Source organism: Rhinolophus sinicus, chromosome 1, assembly GCF_057876585.1.
Source record: "Rhinolophus sinicus isolate RSI-liver-muscle chromosome 1, RSI-T2T, whole genome shotgun sequence".
NCBI lineage: Eukaryota > Metazoa > Chordata > Mammalia > Chiroptera > Rhinolophidae > Rhinolophus > Rhinolophus sinicus.
In genome coordinates, this window is record NC_142501.1 from 120,768,613 (window position 1) to 120,788,870 (window position 20,258).

A 20,258-nucleotide genomic window follows, 5' to 3' on the forward strand; every position below is an offset into this window, starting at 1 on the left:
TTGAAATTAAAACACAAACAAAAAACTTAAATTTGAAATGTTACTGATTTGTGGAGTTTGTTATGAGTATCTCTGTTGAGACTTGCTGTCACTATAAACTTCCTGTTTGCATGTGTACCTAGAGCAAAAGACATGGGTCAGATTATTGGACACATGACAGTCATTGCTTGTGATTGCATACAAAAATTTTTAAAATACAAAATGTAAGAGTCTTTTTCCTATAGACAATAAATAGAAGTTGAAGCCTGAGATTGGGTAAGTTTGGAATGAGACATCAATGTGATCTAGAACATTTATGTCAGAGACAAGGTTTTTAGTTCCTGGATGTCTGGGTAGAGCGTTGGAATGATTATAATTAGGACAGTTCGTGCATTTGTGAAGTGTGATCTTTAGAGACAGGTTTTTATCAAGGAGAAGGTGCTTGAGTAAAGATAATAGAAGATACTCATTTGCTCTAAACAGATTTCTTCTCTGCAGGAATCATACTTTCATGCAGAGACGTAGATAATATGGATTATTTTCAATTAGTTTTTCAATTTTTTTCTTTCTAAAAGATATCTCCTATGGTAGACATGGTGCGTTTATAAAGATGAATGAATTGATCAACAAGTGTGATAATGGGATCTAAAGTCTTGAGCCGTTTCCCTACCATGTTAAATACAGTCTCTTCACCATGACCTTCAAGACCATGTGGTCTCACCCTGCTTTCCCACCTCTCTCTCCTCTGTGTGTTTTGTAAACATTCTAACCAAATGTGGCTCCCTGAGAATGTACCACGTGTTACTATCTCTTTGCCATCCACCCTGCACTTCCTTCCCTAATCCATCTGCCTATCTTCTACTTTTTCTTACAGGCATATCGCAAGCGACAGCCTTCAGAAAAGGATGTGATGTCTTAGAACCCGCAGAGAACTCTACTGGTATGCCTTGATTAAGGCACTTGTTGCACTCTGCTTGCTATCTTAGGAGCGTTTTTCCTTCCCATGTCTGCATCTCTTTCATAAATTCTCTTAGGCCACATCACATGTCCTTGAGGTCAGGGTCTGTGCCACTCACCTCTGAATCCCTTGTGGCATCTACCACACAGGCACGCAGTAAACAGCTGAACTGACTGAACTGAGTACAATTATAGTTCAAGCTGGACTGTTGACTTGGATGTCACCTTGGGAGACTTTTTTTCTATTTCTTGCTCTATTTATGACTTTTTCCATCTATAAGATGGAAATGAGTATCCAGACTGGCTTCATAGAATAATAGTTTAAAATGAGAGAATAGGATCCAGAGGTCTGCCCAACTGTCATAATGCATCTGGTGGAGGATATTTACCTTAAACCTTCTATTAATAGAACTTTCAAAAAGTTCATTCCACTGTTCTGCTATACTTCTGCAAATTCCTGACTGAATTTTCCCTTGTGTTCTTAATCTAATACCTTAAAGTACATTGTGTGTGTGTGTGTGTGTGTGTGTGTGTGTGTGTGTATGAAAATGTATATGTATATATGCACACATATAGAGTGGTGTTGGTCTATTTTTTGTGGAGATGAACACTATTAAATAATTTTAGTTCTTCGTGAAAGTACTTTTTTGAACTGAATTGTATTAGGCCTCATGCCATTAACCTACACAGAAGGAGGCTTTCAAACATAGTCTCATAAAACTTGTTATGGTGGCTGTTACGGGGGTGTGGTTGGTGGTATTGTGCAATTCATAGCACAGTCTGTTCCCTGAATGGCAGAGAGAGAGAGAGAGGGAGAGAGAGAGAGAGAGAGAGAGAGAGAGAGAGAGAGAGAGAGAGATTTATTTTGTGCCTTAGTAACACATATCGTTGTTCTTCTGAACTGGTTTGCTTGTGTCTTCTGGATATTATGAATAGTGACCATATGCATTGCCTTTTAAGACTGAGTTTCTTGAAAGCTCAGATCACAATTAGTGGCCCACCTCCAATAAGTATATAGACCTTCTGGCCTACATTTTGTGTATTAGCTTGCCTGAGTCTTCATTTTATCTTTCCTTCTCTCATTTACCTTTGTCCAGCTTTTCTCACTTAAAATCTTGTCTTGTGTTTATACAAGACGAGATGGGAAATAAGTTAGACATATTTAGGGTTGGGAAATAAATAGAAAGTAGTGGCCGTAATAATAAGGGTATATATTACTAAGTTGCTTTTCAGTTTTCTTTTAATCTAATTCCAGCCCTTTGCCTTTATTTGGAGCACATTTTCTCAAAGCTTTAATAATCTCTTTACAGTACTCTGAGAGGTCTTTCTTCTTCGCTAAGGTTCACAGGATGTCTTTTCTCACTGTCCCCCAGACAATGATTTTGTTCAACTGAGGAAGTTCCTGCAAATAACAGACTAAGTAGTGATGCTTTTATTAAGACAGTTTCTCCCACTATTTATTGGTCATATATTGCCTGGCAAAAGTAACAGAATAGTATCTAGGGAAGAAGATAATATAAAATATTCTACATTGTGTTGGAACCAAACTTGGACCCACTTCATATTTGTTCTTTGGTTTGTTTTTATCTTTGCCCTATTTAATTAAAAAGGTGGTGAGATAGGGAATGATGGTGTAGACTAGGTATTTAAATAGAATTAGAGGTCTGGTCCGGGGGTCTGTTTGGAATCAGTATAGCCTATTAAAGACTGCAGATCTGAACATAGGGTCAGAAACTGTGTGACCTTCCTTGAAATCCAGACTTTTAATCCCTTCCTCCAGAGGCCATCCAAACAGATCTAAGCACTCTTTTTTCCCCTGCAAATTAAAATCGGCTGTCCCCACTGTTTCTGCTTCAGGTGTTATAGTAGAGAGTGGCCTGTGACTTTGTCAAGAGAGGATCATAAAGGCAAAGATGCAGGATGACTTCCATTTGACTTTTCTGGACTCTTCTTATTAATTAATTCCTCCCTCTTCCTCATCTATTTTTCACTTATTAATTGGAAGTTTTTCCTAGAATCCATATTGCTCAAGATCTCATCCTGTAGATAAGGTGCTTAGCTCATTGAGGCTTTGAGAATGTAAAGAGAATATGAAGAATTTTCCCTGTAGATAAACTTCATAAAAATCAGAATATGCAAAAGTGAATTATCTACATATTCCGTGGATTGTTCAGTGATAGGAGAAGTCTAAACAAAGATGATGTATTTTCTTTAAGCACAATGCTTGGTCTAAGTACACCCTGGTTTATTTAGATAAGGATAATATATTTTTTGCTCCAGTTGGACTATGCAACATTCAACATGCAATGATGTTTTCTGGGAAGTAGTAATATTCTTCTGTGTGTATATGTGTCTGTGGATGGTAGTAGCTCCCAAGTTTTTCTCTCAAACCATAATCTGAACATCCAATAACATATTTATTTCCCTAAACCCTAAAGAGGAAATGAGATAGGCAGAATCTATCCTTTTAGAATATGACATTCACAAATGATGATTTCCAAAATGTGAAATAGTCTTGGTGCATTTCAGGTATAGCTCATGCTGAATGTATTGTATATATTTGCTTAATTCTCTCCGAGATACAAACATAGACTGTAGCTACCACTGATTCAATGAAATGGATGATTTTACTTGTATATTTTTTTCATTTGTTTTTTTCTGAAGAGCCACTGGCCTTACTGCAGGCACAGCTGGGGGCAAGTCCAATGTTATATCTGACTTCTTTTGGCTGTTGCCTCGCCTCCTTTTGATACCCATTTCCTTCAATACATTGAGAAAGGTCTATACACAAATTACATCAATGTAATCTGTATTCCAGAATATTCCTGAAAAAGTGTGTGCGAAATGATTTTTGGTATACTGAATCATATTCTCAGCGCATATGTGTTCCTATTGTTCAAAGGAATATTGCCTTAAACTGTCAATTTTAAAAAAGGCAACCTCTTAATTATTTTGCTAGTCCCATTGTTTTATTTTTTAAATTAACTAAAGTATACTACATGTGTATAATTCTTCCAAGAATTATAATATCTGATATTAGCTATTTTAATTCTGACTAGTATTGACATAGGTCCTGGGAATATACACCCTTGAATATTTTTTTTGGTAATTTAGCCATTTTAGTAGATAGTCAACTTGTTATTAATCTTATGTCACTCATTGCTAATTTGCTTGATATTTTGGATCTATATTTGGAGTTTTAATTGCATTTATTTACAATTTGCTATATTTCAAGAAACAAAAATCGAACTAAAACACGTATCTCTGGGTATTTACGTTTTTGTTCTTTGGTTCCTGTTTGTTTGGCGTTGGAATAGAAAGGGCCGTCCGAGTTTTTTTTGTCACAAAACAAACGTTTAAAGACTATTTTAACACCTATCTGGAAACTCTGGATACCCTATAAAAATAAAATTGACTTGTAAGGTTAAAAACATGCCATTTCACATTTTACTTTGAAAGCATTCTTGCTATATCACAAAGATACCGCCTGATGTTTTATTTTCATATGCCTATATAAGATCATAGGATATTATATATCCTGCATAATGTACATGTGTATCTATTTTGATTCATCATTTGGATTTTAAATTTTTACATATTTTTAAAATGTTTGTTTCTTTTATTCAAATTACACAAATTTTATGAAAGTCTTTTGTTTGCAGTATGTGTAGAAATATTTCTTGTATCAGAATATTGTGATAACATTTGTTAATATGGCAAGACTTGCAAAATACTAAAGAATATGTTGTGAAACGATTTTGGTTGAGGCTGAATTGTGTAATAATTCACCCATTTGCTGTTTTGTACACATGTATGACAGGTACTTGTGTTGGTCCTACTTTTCCCACAATTGATTTATCCCACAATTGATTCATCCCACCATCTTCCAGTTATTGTCCCACAGTTGATTTATCCAACCTTCCATCAACAGAAAATCAGTACTGTTTTGAACACTGGTACTATACATATACTCACATGTGTCTCTTCATGTTCATATGTAGGAGTTACTCAGCTTCTGTTTCGAGGTAGAATTCATGAGTTACTGGGCTTGTGAATATTCTACTAGAAAACATCACTCCTAGGATAAGCACTGCTAGATCTTCCAAGATTAAGTACTTCAAAGATAAAGGTGGTGGAGTAAAACCCTGATAATTATCCCTGTACCTATATCACACAGTCTTAATTACTTCAGCTTATGATAAGTCTTTATATCTGATGGGGTAAACCCGTCTTCCTTGTTCTTGATCTTCAGAAGTGTCCTGGCTATTCTAGAAAGAGCTTTCTTTGCTTTTCCATGTCTATTTTAGAATAAACTTTTCAGATTTCACTAAAATTTTTCTTGGGCTTTTGCTTGAAGTCACAGGGTCATTTGGTAAAGATTTCAATTTCTAAATGACTTGGAAACAATGTAATTTTTTTCCCACAACATCTCATAGCCAGGACAACTACCATAATGCTTCCTAGCAAATTGTTAATAGTGGTTATTTGGCAGTGACCCTTTTCAGTTGAAACGATGTCCGTAGAGTTGAGGGCTAGTGCTGTCTTCCTGATCGCATCATGAAACTACCATACATCTAATTGTTTCCTACGAAATCCAGGGGAGAAACCATAGGTTAATTAAAATGAACAACTCAACTAAGGCAAAAAATGCTAATTGCTAATTTCTCAGGAACTACCACAAATGAGGCCTGAGTCTCAGGCAAAGACTACATGGAATTGATGGCATTTTTACAGTGTCACTCCATTAAATTGTAGTTCCAAGCAAGACTCTAAGTTTGCTGCTTTCTGAGAAATAGCCTGGTGAGAATGGCAAAATCCTTTGTAGGTGTAGGATTCTCCTTAATGGTTAGCGAATTAATCAGTTCTGTGGGAGATTTACATTTAAGAGACTACAGTCCAAATAGCCACCATTTAAAGAAAATAGATTTGTGATTTTATTTAGACTCCAAGCCTTTGTAAATCAGTAGTTTATAATTTATTTGATTTGAAAATCCTAACTTCACCTCCATCTCAGCACAGTTTATGACTGGCTATTGCTCTGAACTCATGCAGACTGATCTGTATATTTTTTAATCAGGAGTAAATGGACAAGCCAGGCAGCCTGTTTTATTTCTTTGTTATTTAGCCTTCATTATCTTTTAAACATCTGTTGTTCATTTCAGATATTTTTAAAAACAAGCATGATTCAAAGTCAATTCTGCAGACGATAGTCTCGTCTGGACATTGCAAAACAGCTTTATGCAGGAAGCCAGATTTGTGCAATCTCCGTTTTGTCAAGCTGTTTTTAGAAGAGACATTTGTAAAATAGGCACAGCCAATAAGAAGCTGATTTTCCTAAAATCAAGCACTCAGGTTTGACTTCAGACAACTTTTCTCCATCTCTAGTTAGTTAGTTCCCTTACCGTGGCTAGGGCAGGCCTTCGTCGTCCTTTCTAGCCTAGTTTACTTCAGTAACTTCCCACCTTGCCTCCAAAACTGTCCTGCGGAATCCATTCTTCTTTCCATAGCCTGAAAGGTCTTTCTGAAATGCAAATCTGGCAGGGTTATTCCTCTTTTGAAATCGCCTTCCTGTCTTCCCACTGCTCCTGGTTTACCAATCCCGGTTCAAATTCATCACTTCCTCCCTTCTACTCTCCAAGTTTCTCACACTCTCTCCCCTGTGAAACTGCACGTGCCATTCACTCTTGGAGCACCGTTTCCTCCTCCTTTTGACTATTTGTCCTTCAGGTCTCAGCTTCAACTTGATTTTTGGCATATCGAATCATTTCTTTGTGTTTTTCTGCCAGCCCCAAGCCTGAGAAGGTGCCTCTCCAGAGTGCACTCCACACATCCTTGTCATATCACTTATCATCAGTAGTGTAATTAGTCATTCCTGCACTTGTAATTAGTCCTAAGCTGCCCAAGGTTAGAGGCCATGTGTGGCTGATCACCCTTGCATCACCAGCTCCATCTATAGGAAGCCTTCGGAAAATTTGTGGCATGAAGCAATCGTGTGAGTGTTCCACTTGTATGATGGTGCTCTATTTGTTCCGATTTATCATGCAGGCAGTTTTGTTTATACCTTATTTGTACATATTTCTTAGGGCAAAATTGCTAAATCGTAATTTCTTTAGCATAGTGGCTCAGATTTAAATATTGAGTATATCAATATGTATATCAATACATAAACAAACAGATTGAGTGACTTCAGAGTAAAGGAATTTGTCATACACATTTGTGAAGAATTCATGTACAAATCATGGTTTAAGAATAATCAAGTCATTTACTAAGCTAGAATGAACAGAAAAAGGGATACTTTATAATGCAACAACTTGAATTGCCTGATAAAAATACTAAAATTGCTTAATATCTGGGGAGAATTCTGTAGATAATTAACCATTGGTTTAATTAACCAACTAAAATTGGTTAATTCTCTGGGAGAATTTCATAGTTAAAAAGAATATGTTTCATAAACAATCAATGAAAAAGGAGTTAGGGCTAGAACCATGAAATTTATGTAAACAGCTTTCTAGGTATTTCAAAGCTAAAAATGCAAACTGGGAAATATTCCCTGAGATGAGATATTTAAAAGATTTCTGGATAGAAATCATTGGGCAGCCTTTTAAAACACTTTTTTTTTTTTTTATAACAAGAGTCTAAAAGATGTCTCAAGACTGCATTCAATAATGTGAGCTAACTCTTTTTAAGGTCTTAAATGTGATCCACTTGCTGAAGTTTACATAAGTTTGGGTCAGCATTCTTCATGCACTCTATCAACAACTTGCATTTGTTATTCTCCAGGCAAATTTTTCTCACCCTTTTCTTTCTGTTTATTGTTATTCTTGAAACATTCTCCAAAGTTCTTCCTAATTCCATGCTCATTTCATGGTGTGATCTGCTGATATTTTTGTCTATCCAGTAACTCTGACCACCTTCTTCTGGTAATAGCGCTTTCTCATCATTTGGGAATGCCTCCTCTCCCACTCTGCGTTGTTCTCCTGGGCCTTGGATCATCGTGTCATGCTTCCCCAGACAGTCCAGCATGTGTCCGAAAGGTGGCTACTCATAAGAACCCTCTGTCTTGGATGTCAGGCCGTTTAGTCCTTCCCTACATGTTGCATACATATTCTGGAAGAAAAGGTTTTGTTTTGTTTCACATAGGAGTTGCTGCATTAGGGTGATACAAGTCTACAGCCATCGGCAGTTTTAGACGTTCCAGTGACATAAACCAGAAAATTCCAGTTGTGAGTTGAGCTTTGTTACTTGCCACTGCAAGAGTCTTTGTAAATACAACCACGTTTTCCATAATATTGCTATTTGAATAATCATTTGATTGAGGACTATTTCCCCCACTGAACTGTAAGCTCTGTGAGGGTAGGATCCATGTTTGACTTTATTTTGTTTTCTTAGCGTTTTTCATAGTGCTTGGTATGTAGAAGGCACTCAGTAAATAATTGTAAGTGAATTTTCTGCCTACATTCATTGATAGGGGGTCCTTTTAGTATTCATTAACGTAACTCAAATTTCAGATATCAGGCGACATTCGTCAGATGAGCCAAAGTTGAGATCGGAATAGATTCTTCCCTGTTGGTTTTCTTAAGTAATTTTTGTGCTCTTCTCATTTTACACATTATATTTTCTTACCTGGGTCTTGTTTTTCTAATCTTTCTTTGTGTGTAATTTGGTGTCTTCCTTTCATTTGCCCTGTAGTTCCTGTTATTTTATTTTTCTTATGGGTGTAGATAAACTTTCCAGGCAATAGAATCTGAGAAAGCCTTAACTCTTTAATGGATAATACGTCATGGCCTCTGTTAGTCCATTAATCTTTACCCAGAAGTAAGAGGCAAAAAAACCATTAAGCAGACAATAGCCGATCCATAGCTGATGCTTATGCATTTTATTTACTTAATACTTTTTATTGGAATCTTCCAGACCATCAACAATTTTAAAATAAAATGAAAACAGTAAAACTACATTTCAGACATAGCAGCCAGCACATAATAAGTTCTCTATTTAAACATTGTTGACTTACTTATTGAAGAAAGGCCCACAAAGGTCTATTTTACTTCTAATAAAGGCACCAACTCATTCCTCCATCCATTCATCTATTCAATAAGTAATCAATAGTTTTAAAAAATGGACGGAGGACTAAATCAACACCTTTATTAAAAGTAAAATAGGCTCTTGTAGATTAATTGGAAACCTAGTCATTCTATCTCATATACTTTATATGCGAGTTGGGCATTGCCATATGTTACACATTTATGTGTGATGTGTGCTTAAAATATATGACATTTTCATGATATGATTTGAAATCTCTTTGTAAAGTTCAGTTTGCCTAATTTTCATATTAGTTCAGCTGTTCATCCAATGGGATAAGGTCAGTTGGAAGATGTTTTTATTCAGTCAATTTAATTTCAGAATTCACCATTTTAGATAAAAATGTAACATGGTTTCTCTACTTAAGGAATGTGATCTACAAGGGAACAAGAGCGTGGACACGACATGAGTCTAGTTGGAGAGCTATGACAAGCATGAGTATAACACAGAGACAAACCAATGCGTGTGGGAGCAACAAAGCCAGGGGAGGGCCTGGCAGGGTTGGGTTGGGTGGGGGGGGCTTTTTAAGGAGACAGCATTGATTGCCTTACGGTTCTACAGGATGCTTGTGGTACCAGACAGACGTGGGTCCAAGTCTTGGCCATTTACTAGTTGGGTGACCTTGCCCCAAAATATTAACCTTCAAAACCTCCATTTCTTCCCATCTGTAGTACAGGAATAAAATGACTTATTTGCCCAGTAATAGTAACTGGTGTGAAAATTTTCCATTCTCCGAAGGCTTGCTGGGGTTTCCATAGAAGTATAAGGAAGTATGGAAGCAGTAAGTTGAGGGAAGAATGTACACAAGAGTAAAGTAGGGCAGAGCAAGGTAAGGATCTGTCCACAGAATGGTGAGTAGGCTGAGGAGGCTTTCATTAAACATTTTTAAATGTTAATGATTGAGTTATCCATGTTTCAAACTGCCAGACATGAAACGCTATCATCTTTGGTTTAGTCATCACGTGCAGTGGTACTGTTGTAGGTTTAGAAAAAATTAACTTCCGTCAGCACTGTTGACGATCATGGGAACATTAAATGGCGTGCAGACTGCACCGCCAACAGGCTTCCACTTGCACAACTAGGTCGTGGAATGCAGAGCGTTGTTCTTTTCCACAATCCTCCCCCTCACTCAGCGATAGCCTAGGGCAAGATTTGGATTTGAAGAACATTATTCCAATAAAACATGCATTAAAGAACACTCAAAGTGTTTATTTTTAACAAACCCATGTTGTGGAAAGTGAGATGGAGCTCCCAGAAACAGCTTTCTTTTCTCTGCCTGAGCTGAGGACACGAAACGAAATTCTGCTGTGTCATCTACTTTGAAGCAAGAAAGTAATACTTTGACCTCATTAATAAATAAATTTAAGAGATTACACAATTCCTTTGGGTGACAAATTAACTTTCTTGGGTGATGGTGTTCTATTTATAAAGTGATCCAAAACGCTACCTGTGTCTTAGTGAATTTATCTGAAAAGGTAAGCAGTGTATGTGAGCAAGAGAGCTAGCTGTTCTGAGATTTCAACAGTGAATGGGAGATAAGAAATGTCAAAATAATAAATAAATAAAAGTCTTTAAAAATCCAGATCTTCAAGCATTTCATATTTAGCAGCTTTTCCAGAACTATACAGAGGCCTTTGGAGTTTTAGTCAAGGCCAGCCCTCCAGGCATGGGCAGTGGAGGTGGGTGTTTTCCTGGTGTTATTTGAGAGTGATGGAACAATTCCTTGTTCCCAGGACTAAGAAAGGTCTCATCTACCATGGACAGATTTTGAACTTTCTGAAGGTGATAGCTGGCCAATGACAGGTATTTGTCAGCTGACTGATACTCAGGTCTCTTAGAAAGGTCCCTCTAGTATGGGTATGGAGAGCATATAGGAAGGGGCAGATCTGGAGACAGAGCAGATTTTGGAACTGCTGGATTAATAAGGATGAAAAGTGATGAAGGCTTCCAATAAAGGGAGAAAGTCTAAGATAGTTCCCAAGTTCCCAGGTGCTTTGGGGAATAGAAAGCTTTAGACTTGTTGTGTGTTGAGATGCAGATGGGACATCCCAATGGAGATACTAACTCTACCAGCTGGTCTGGAATGAGATTGAGATGTGGAATCATCCATGTATAAATGGTGGTAGAAACTGTACAAGAAGCACAAACAGATGGAGAAGAGCAGAGAGTCGGGGTCAGAGTCGTAGCCTAGTGGTCAGGGAAGGGTGAGGGCAGAAGATACCAGGAGGGAGAACGAGAAGAAGCAAACTGGAAAGTGAGGCAGGTCTTTAGGAGGAAGAGCAGATCATGAGAATTGACAAGGAGGGGTTATCTGGAAATTTAGTAAGAGTGTTTTGGGTGGAAAAAAAAAAAAAAGGAAAAAGAGTGTTTTGGGTGAAGGAATGGGGGCCAGCTGGTGCCAGTAGGATAAGTGGTGAAGGTGAGAGGACGAAGTAGTGACATGAACACAATGACAATATTTAAAAAAGCATGGCTGGGAAAGAAACGATGGAGAGGAAGTAGCCAGAGGGAAACATAGGGGCAAGAGAGGACTTTCTAGAGTAGGAGATTTGCGCCTGCCAATAGGTATGGGGGAAGCAACCAGTAGATTAGCAGATTGAGAATGTAACTATGATATAAATTGAATAAAATATGTTAGAATTGTCTCTGGGAAGATGATCACAGCTCTCCCGGAATGCAATTTGCCTTGAGGAACCCTTTGTTATATCACATGTTAAGAAAATTTCTGTGACATCTAATAAAAATTTAATTAAGGCTTACATGAAATAACATTTATGTAACCTGAGTCATTAAATCCATGAACTCTCTCAAATAAAATAAAGTTTGTTGGAAAGAGAATTTCATCTTAAGTAGCAGCAGGAAGAATGAATGTTTCATTTATTTTGTCAGTTAAGTCTGGGCTACAAAATGGTTGTAACATGATCAAGAAATAATAGCTGCATTAGAGGAAAGAGTATTTACAATAATGTGCTTAGTCTCAGGCATCTTTTAATTTTAAGCCAACATCGTGACCTGAAGGAAAAGGGAGTAATCACTTCATTGTTCTTTTACCAAAAGACAGACAAGGAATTAAAATAGGAAAGAGGGTTGTTTCTCTTCGCTGAAATTAATTTTTATGGCTTTTTCCAAGATGAATTTTTATACTGATTAAAACAGTGCCTGACACATAGTAGGTGCTCAATAAAATTTTGTGATCTGTGAGTTTTCTAACCTTTATTTGTGTTTAAGCAATCAAGGAAGTAAGGGTCAAATATTTTTTCATAGAACTTTGGAATTCTCTCTAAGAAACGGTAAACTCTTATGAAAGAGGTATTTATTTTCTCCCAATATTGCCTTCAAGGTGAGTTAGGGTTTTTATCAACAGTTGTTTTATAACATTGTTAAAAGACTTTGAAAGGACTGATTGTTATCATCTGTAACACGCTACCCAGCAAGACATTCCTGACCAGCTTGAAGGTAAAAAAAAAAAAATTAAAAATTAAGATATCAGCCTTATGCAAGTTTGAAATTAAAAACAAGAACAAAAGTTAAAACCAATAAATCCTTTTTATCTTAGGATGTCTTTCAGGATAGATTATAAGTTTGTTTCTCTTAGTAATTGAAACTTTGCCCCATGCCCTCACTCTGTGTGTGTGTGTGTGTGTGTGTGTGTGTGTGTGTGTGTGTGTATGTGTGTGTGTGTGCAGGTAGAGGAGGAGGGGGTAATGAATGAGTGGGGAAGAAGTAAAAGATGAAAAATGACATGGCTCAGGTCAGGTTCTGATAATTTAACGATATTTATGGATGTACCATAGGTAGTTACTTAGTTTGTATTTTCGCAAATGATCTGTCCTATTTTAACTTTGTAATGCGCTGCAAAGACCAAAACAACAAAATGCAAAGTTAATGAATTTTGTTTTATAAAACATGCAGAAATGCTAATATAGAATATAAATGTGCATCCATCTACAGTGATCGTTCAGCTTGTAACTGAATTTGTTAGGTCATTTATCATTGTTTGTCTATGTAAATTGCTTTGTCATATGCCTCCCTGTAAATCAGAAACACAGGTCTGTTCTTGTTTTTTTGTTTAGTTTATTTCTTATTCACTTAAGACACTTAAGATTTAACCTGGCAAGATATTAGTAAAAAAATCAGTATCATAAAACCACTTAGTCTTTCAATTACTTGCATTTTGTTGAAACAAAAGTTATAATTCAGTGAATTTATGAATTTCTCTTAGTAAAATTTCCAGGCTTTAAATACTCAGATGTCTAATACAATACATAAATAAATGCTTTATGTATAAAACAATGAAAACAGCACACGTTTTTGGTATTTTACATATTAGTTGTTATCTTTGACCCTATAATCTTTTCCAGCATGTTATAATAAATACCACATTTGAAATTTGTAATCAACTAAATTTATGTCCCCTCCCACCCCGGAAAAAAAAAAAAAATCAGTTTGTTAGTCTCCTTAACTTAGTGGAGGTTTTTGAAACAGTTTTAAAAAGTGTAAACTCAAGTGAACTCAAGTCAATTATTTTGTTCTATAGAGCAAAGATTGAAATATTGGACTGATTAAAAAAACAACTCAATTCGTAGCTTTCACTCTGTAGCTTCCATATTACCAGAAAGGCCTCTGGGAGGTCTTCTCACATTTCTTTGACTTTTTCTGAGTCTCTGCATGTATTATGTGTGCCTGTTAATCCAGTGATCAGTGGTACGTTTCATTTTCTAATTGCTGCCCTTAGTAATTCTTGTCTCTTGGGTGATTGCACACCGTTTGCGGGGAGGAACATAGGCATTGAGTCAATACTTATATACTGATTTACTCTTTTTTTTTGACCTGGAGGACAAAGGACGTGGTGTTCTTCCCTTTTCAACAGTGACATGTTTGGGGTGAGAGTTAACTGCAGGGCTGACTTTGGTTTTGGTTGCTGCTAGTCCCTTCTCTGTTCCGCCCGTGGGCAGTCCCATGGCAGGTGGATGGGTCCAGTCCCACAAGTGCTAGGTCTGGGCCATAGAAGCTATGAACAGTGCTGAGTGGAGCAGACACTTAGGGCGTCAGACAGCCATGAGTTTGAACTCAGCCCCACCACTTTTGGGAGCTGTCAGTGGAACCCCTACTTCACTGTTCTTCGTTTCTTTCCATAGTGCACCAAAGGGTTGTTGGAACATTTAAATGAATAGTGTATGCAGATCACTAGCTTTTGATATAACCTGCAACTACAATAACAATAGCACCTAATTTAATAAAATTAGGACTCTTGTCAGAGAATGAGAGAAATGCAACTTGAATTAGCTTAGTCCAAGTAGGGAATTTGGGAAGAAACCTCACAGAATCCAAGGAGAATGGCATGGCTGGGCCTTGGGGACAATTGTTCCACTCTCTCCATTTGTCAGTTCTGCAGCTGTCTGTGCTTCTGCTCGGCTGGTCCACGTGGCAGGTCACACAGTGAGTGTCATCTTCAGCCCTCAGCCACTCCTGAAGGGCTTAGCCTGATACACTGCTAGTCTGGAGTTCAGAGTCCCATCAAAGGACTTGTTTGTCCACCTCAGAACCAGGGCGCTCTGTCCAGGAGGCCAGGTTCCATTCAACGTTATCTTTGTATAGTTTAAATGAAATCATGGCACTCCCTTGTTTAAAGCCTTCCAATTACTGTCCATTAAAATAAGTGCAATCCGATCTCTTTTCTGTGGCCTGAAGGCGCTGTGTAAGCAGGCTCCTGCCCACCTATTTGATCTCATCACAAACCACAAGTGTTTGCTGTTCACTTTTTCTCACACAAGGTATGCTTCCCACTCTTGCTTCCTTCTTGTTACTCAGGTCTCACTTCAAATGATAGCTTTTCATAACTGTCTTGCTGACTACCCAGTAGACAGTAGCTACTCTCTGCATTTAGCTTTTTTTTAACCTTTATTAAATTTACTGGGGTGACATTGGTTAGTAAAATTACATTGGTTCCAAAGTGTACATTTCTATATCATGTGTGTATTGCATTGTGTTTTCACTACCCAGAGTCAGTTCTCCTTCTGTCACCATGTATTTGACTCCCTTTGCCCTCTGGAAACCACTAAACTGTTGTCTGTGTCTGTGAGTTTTGTTTTGTTTTGTTTTTGTCTTGTTTGTTGCTTTCAGTTTCATATCCCACATATGAGTGAAGTCATATATGGTTCTCGACTTTTTCTGTCTGACTTATTTCACTGAGCGTATTCTCAACATCCATCCATGCTGTCGCAAATGGCACTATTTAATCTTTTCTTACGGCCAAGTAATATTCCATTGTATATATGTACACATCTTCTTTGTCTGTCAAAAGACTGTCTATCAAATCATCTATCAAAAGACTGGTTATTTTCATGTCTTGGCCACTGTGAATAATGTTGCAATGAACATAGGGGTACATATATCTTTAAGGATAAATGTGTTCAGATTTTTTGGGTAGATACCCAGAAAAAGGGTTGCTGGGTCATACGATAATTCTATTCTTAATTTTTTGAGGAACCTTCATACTGTTTTCCATAGTGGCTCTATCAATTTATATTCCCCCCGGTAGTGTACGAGGGATCCTTTTTCTCTGCAACCTTTCCAACACTTGTTACTTGTCTTGTTGGTAATAGCCATTTTAACAGGTGTGAAGCAGTATCTCATTGTGGTTTTGATTTACATTCCCTAATAGCTAGAGAAGTTGAGCGTTTTTTCATATATCTGTTGGCCATTTGTATGTCTTCTTGGGAGAAGTGTCTGTTCAGGTCCTCTGCCCATTTTTTAATTGGATTGTTTTTGTTGTTGTTGTTGTTGTTGTTGAGGTGTATGACTTCTTTATATATTTTTGATATTAGCCCCTTATTGGAGGTGTTGTTCGCAAATATCTTCTCCCTTTCGGTTTGTTTTGTTGATGATTTCTTTTGCTGTACAGAAGCTTTTTAGTTTAGTATAGTCCATTTATTTATTTTTACTTTCATTTATCTTGCCTTTGAGATCAAATTCATAAAATCCTCTCTAAAACCAAGGTCCATAAGTTTATTAACTTATGCTTTCTTCTATATAATTTATTGTTTCAGGTTTTATGTTTAGGTCTTTGACCCATTTTGAGTTAATTTTGGTACACGGTAACAGATAGTCTAGTTTCATTTTTTGCATGTAGCTTTCTACTTTTCCCAGCACCATTTATTGAAGAGACTTTCTTTTCTCCATTGTATGTTTTTGGCTCTTTTATGGGAAGTTATCCGCCCATATATATGTGGGTTTATTTCTGGGTTCTCAATTCTGTCCCATTGGTCTGTGTGTCTGTTTTTCTTCCAATACCATGCTGTTTTGATTATTATAGCTTTGTAGTATAAATTGAAGTCAGATAGTGTGATACCTCCAGTTTGTTCTTTTTTCTTAGGATTACTATGGCTATCCATGGTCTTTTGTGATCCTGTACAAATCTGATGGTTTTTTGTTCTATTTCCTTAAAAAATGTCATTGGGATTTTGATGGGATTGCGTTAAATCTCTATATTGCTTTGGGTAATATGGCCATTTTAACTCTGTAGATCTTTCCAGTCCATAAACGTGGAATATTTTTCCATTTCTTTGTGTCTTCTTCAGTTTCTTTTAATAATGTATTTTAGTTTTCGTTGTATAGGGCCTTCACATCCTTTGTTAAGTTTTTTCCTAGGTATTTTATTCTTTTTGTTGCAGTTGCAAAAGAAATTTTTTCCCGCTGTAATTTCATTGTTCGTATATAGCAAAGTAATGGATTTTTGTACATTGATTTTGTATCCTGCAACTTTACTGTATTTATTTATTGGTTTTATAGTGTTTTTTTTCCTTTTTCTTTTTTTTTGGTGGAGTCCTTAGGGTTTTCTATGTAAAGAATCATGTCACCTGCAAAAAGTGACAACTTGACTCTTCATTCCCAATTTGGATGCATTTTCTTTCTTTCTCTTGCCCTATTTCTCTGGTGAGGACTTCCAACACTGTGTGGAATAACAGTGGTGATAGGGGGCATCCCTGTCTTATTGCTGATCTTAGAGTAAAAGTTTTCAGTTTGTCATCATCAAGTATGATTACCTTTTACTCACAGCATTTGCTTATCTTTTCAACATGTTATTCCCTCCGTTGCCATTAGATGGCAGGGACCTGGTCTACTGTTCATTACTGGACCTTTAACCTGTGCATTGGCACACTGCAGGTTCTCAGTCACTATTTGTAACAGGAATGATGTCTCTTCTTGCAAACGTGCAGATGGAACTTGGCTGGGATTAGGGTCAGCTCCATTTTCAGAAAGAGAAGAGTGGATAAGTAGGCAAAACGAAGAGGCCACTATAGACCAGACTCATATGACACTTTAAACTCTACAACGCATTTTGTCATATATCTTATTTAAACTTCATACCAATTCATTGACTTTCCCCCCATTTTTTAATTGTGTTAAAATATACATAACAGAAATATACCATCTTAACCATTTTTAAGTATATAGTTCAGTGGTATTAAATACATTCATAATGTGCAATCATCACCATCTGTTTCCATACCTCTTTTCATCTTATTAAATTGAAACTCTGTACCCATTAAACAATAACTCCCTATTTCCCACTTCCCCCAGCCCCTACCAACCACTATTTTACTTTCTGTCGATATGATTTTGACTAAATAGCTCATGTAAGTGGAATCATACAGCATTCGCCTTTGTCTTTTTTGACTGGATTATTTCACTTAGCGTGGTGTCCTCAAGGGCCATTCATGTTGCAGCATATGTCAGAATTTCTTTCCTTTTTAAGGCTGAATTATGTTCCATTGCATATATATACCACATTTTTCTTACCATTCATTTATTGATGGGCACTTGAGTTGCTTCCACATTTAGCTATTGTGAATAATGCTGCTGTAAACATTGACTTTTACCAATAAGGGAAAAGAAACTCGAGAGGATGAAGAGACTTGTCTAAGATGACAAAAATAGGGAGAACAGGTAATGAACCTATGACTCCAGAATTCAAATTTGGTCTTCTTTCTGCTGTGCGACAGACAATTATGTCTGTCAATTCAATTATGTAGTGAATTTTTTCTCTAACCTTTCCCAATGATTTGTTTATATGTCTGTTCTTGATCATAGTCAAGAAATTTTAATTTCCTTGATATCATATATACTTCGGTGAACTTTATACTGTATAAGCATTATAAAACCAACCGCTTATACCATTTACTCTAAAATCTTCTATTTGGGAGCATGGATATTTTTTGTCTCCAAGGATCCTTTTCCAATAAAGAAGTTTACTTACGACACCAATAGAGATTATTGTTCTTGAAAGATACTGATTGTCTTTCGGATAGTATTCAATAAAAATCAATTGGTAAAATGTATTTTTCATACACGTGTTTTACTTTGTAAATTTAGTACTTTTCTTCAGTGACTTTTCATATGTAGGATAGATAGCAAAAGGCAGATGGCTGTAGAAAATATAAAAACCTCCAATTACTCTAGGAAGAATTTTAACTATTAATTACATAACGCAGCTCTATATATGTTGTGTTTAACACTGGTGACACTTTTGTTGTTGTTGTAGTTCAGTTTTGGAATTCGAGTGTAATTGAAGCCTGTTTAAACAGCTCTATTTGAATTATGCTTAATTGGAATTTATTTTCATCATCATTTTATAATTGAGATCCAAGGAGAAGTAACTATGATGGAATTGTTGATTTTTATAGTCTGTTGGTTGATTAGAGAAGTGGTGACAAATGCGACTGAATGGTGGCGATCACTAGTGAATTTTGATGACTCTTGATGTTGCAAGTTTAAGCTTCAGTTCTTCACAATCAGTGCTCCAGGTCACTGCTCTGCTACCTTCAGCTTAGAAGGAAGGTAGAAAGGCCTGGACTCAGCTCATATTGGCCTTAAAGATCTGGCCTGGGTTTGTTTTCCAGTCCCATGCATTACTAATTCTGTGACTGGGGAAAGTTGCTTCACCCTCAGTCCCTTGGTTTTCTCATCTGTAAAATCGCAACGATATTGCTCACCTCACAAGATATTTGTGAGGATTAAAATATAAAATATGGAAAATCCTTAGAAGCCCATCTGGGGTAGAGAGAGCAGTCACTAAAATATTACAGATATTCAACAAGTATTTGTGTGTATTAGTGTGCTCTTCCGAATATACACTTTGGATATACATCCATTTACTTTGCTGTCAAAAGTTAGAGTTAAATGTGTTTTTGCATTTTATAATAACAAAGGTTGAACCAGCATCCATCTTCTTTCATTTACTTAAAAATAGCCATTTAGATCTTCTTCCAAAAAAATCTAAAATTTCATAGTTTGAGCAGGTTAGGCAATAGAAGTTGTTTTTTGTTTTTCTGTTTCTTTCTTTTCTTTATTTTTGTTTCTTTGCTTGATTTTTAATGAGTCTTGATAGAGAGGCATAATTGAAAAAAAAACCAGGAAGTTTGTATGCCTTTCAGAGATCACAACATTGGTTGTAGTGGCAGGTCCGGACCTAGGATGCTCTTTCCCTTATATGATTATTAAGTTAAATTTAGCATTATAACTTACCAAGTTCACAGTGCCAACATAGTGTGCCCTGGGTAGTTAGCTTTGGTAATAGCAATGTTAAATGGAAACACAATTTATTAAAAGCTGCGCTTCACTATGCCTTAAGCAACAATATATATTTTTCATTCCTTGCTGTTTCCTAAAGGACCTTCTTATTTATATGGTATCTAAAAAAATTATTGAAAATAAATTACTATGAGAGGAGGGTAAGAGCTGGCCTATACTCATTATGGTATGACATTACATATTATATATATGTGTGTATATATATATATATATATATATATATACATAATTATATATATACCTATAATATATACATATCATATATACATATAATATATGCATATCATATATATATAATATTGTGGAAGAGAATTTGGTGAGCAGCATATATAATTTCATGTTTATTTTGGTGAAGCATTAGACATTACTGATTAGATATATACTATGCATGTCATTGCTATTATCAAGGAACTTATTATGACAGGGAAACAGATGTCAGAGAGCCATTACACTAATAACAACATGATTACTGCCACCAATTTAATTCTAGAAACCCGCCTAGAATCTTCATTCAGCAAATCATTTTCCTCAGCCGTGTTCAGGTACTGGTCTGTCTCCCTTACCCATCACCACTTAAAAGAAAAAGTGTATTCAAACAATTTTGATCAGATGCACCATATCTCATCAGCCTTTGGATCCTTCTCTAAATT

General features: G+C 36.4%; 1 protein-coding gene across 2 annotated transcripts in view; it reads left to right on the forward strand.

The window, feature by feature from the left end:
• PLXDC2 (plexin domain containing 2) overlaps window positions 1-20,258 on the forward strand; it is a 391,914-nt gene that overhangs the window by 3,406 nt on the left and 368,250 nt on the right. The window contains exon 2 of one of the 2 annotated variants that reach the window (XM_088789077.1): window positions 854-919. The exons of the other annotated variant lie outside the window; for it this stretch is intronic. Within the exon in view, the coding sequence (XP_088645203.1) occupies window positions 854-919 (66 nt within the window). The remainder of the gene's footprint in view (window positions 1-853; window positions 920-20,258) is intronic. 2 annotated transcript variants of the gene reach the window in all.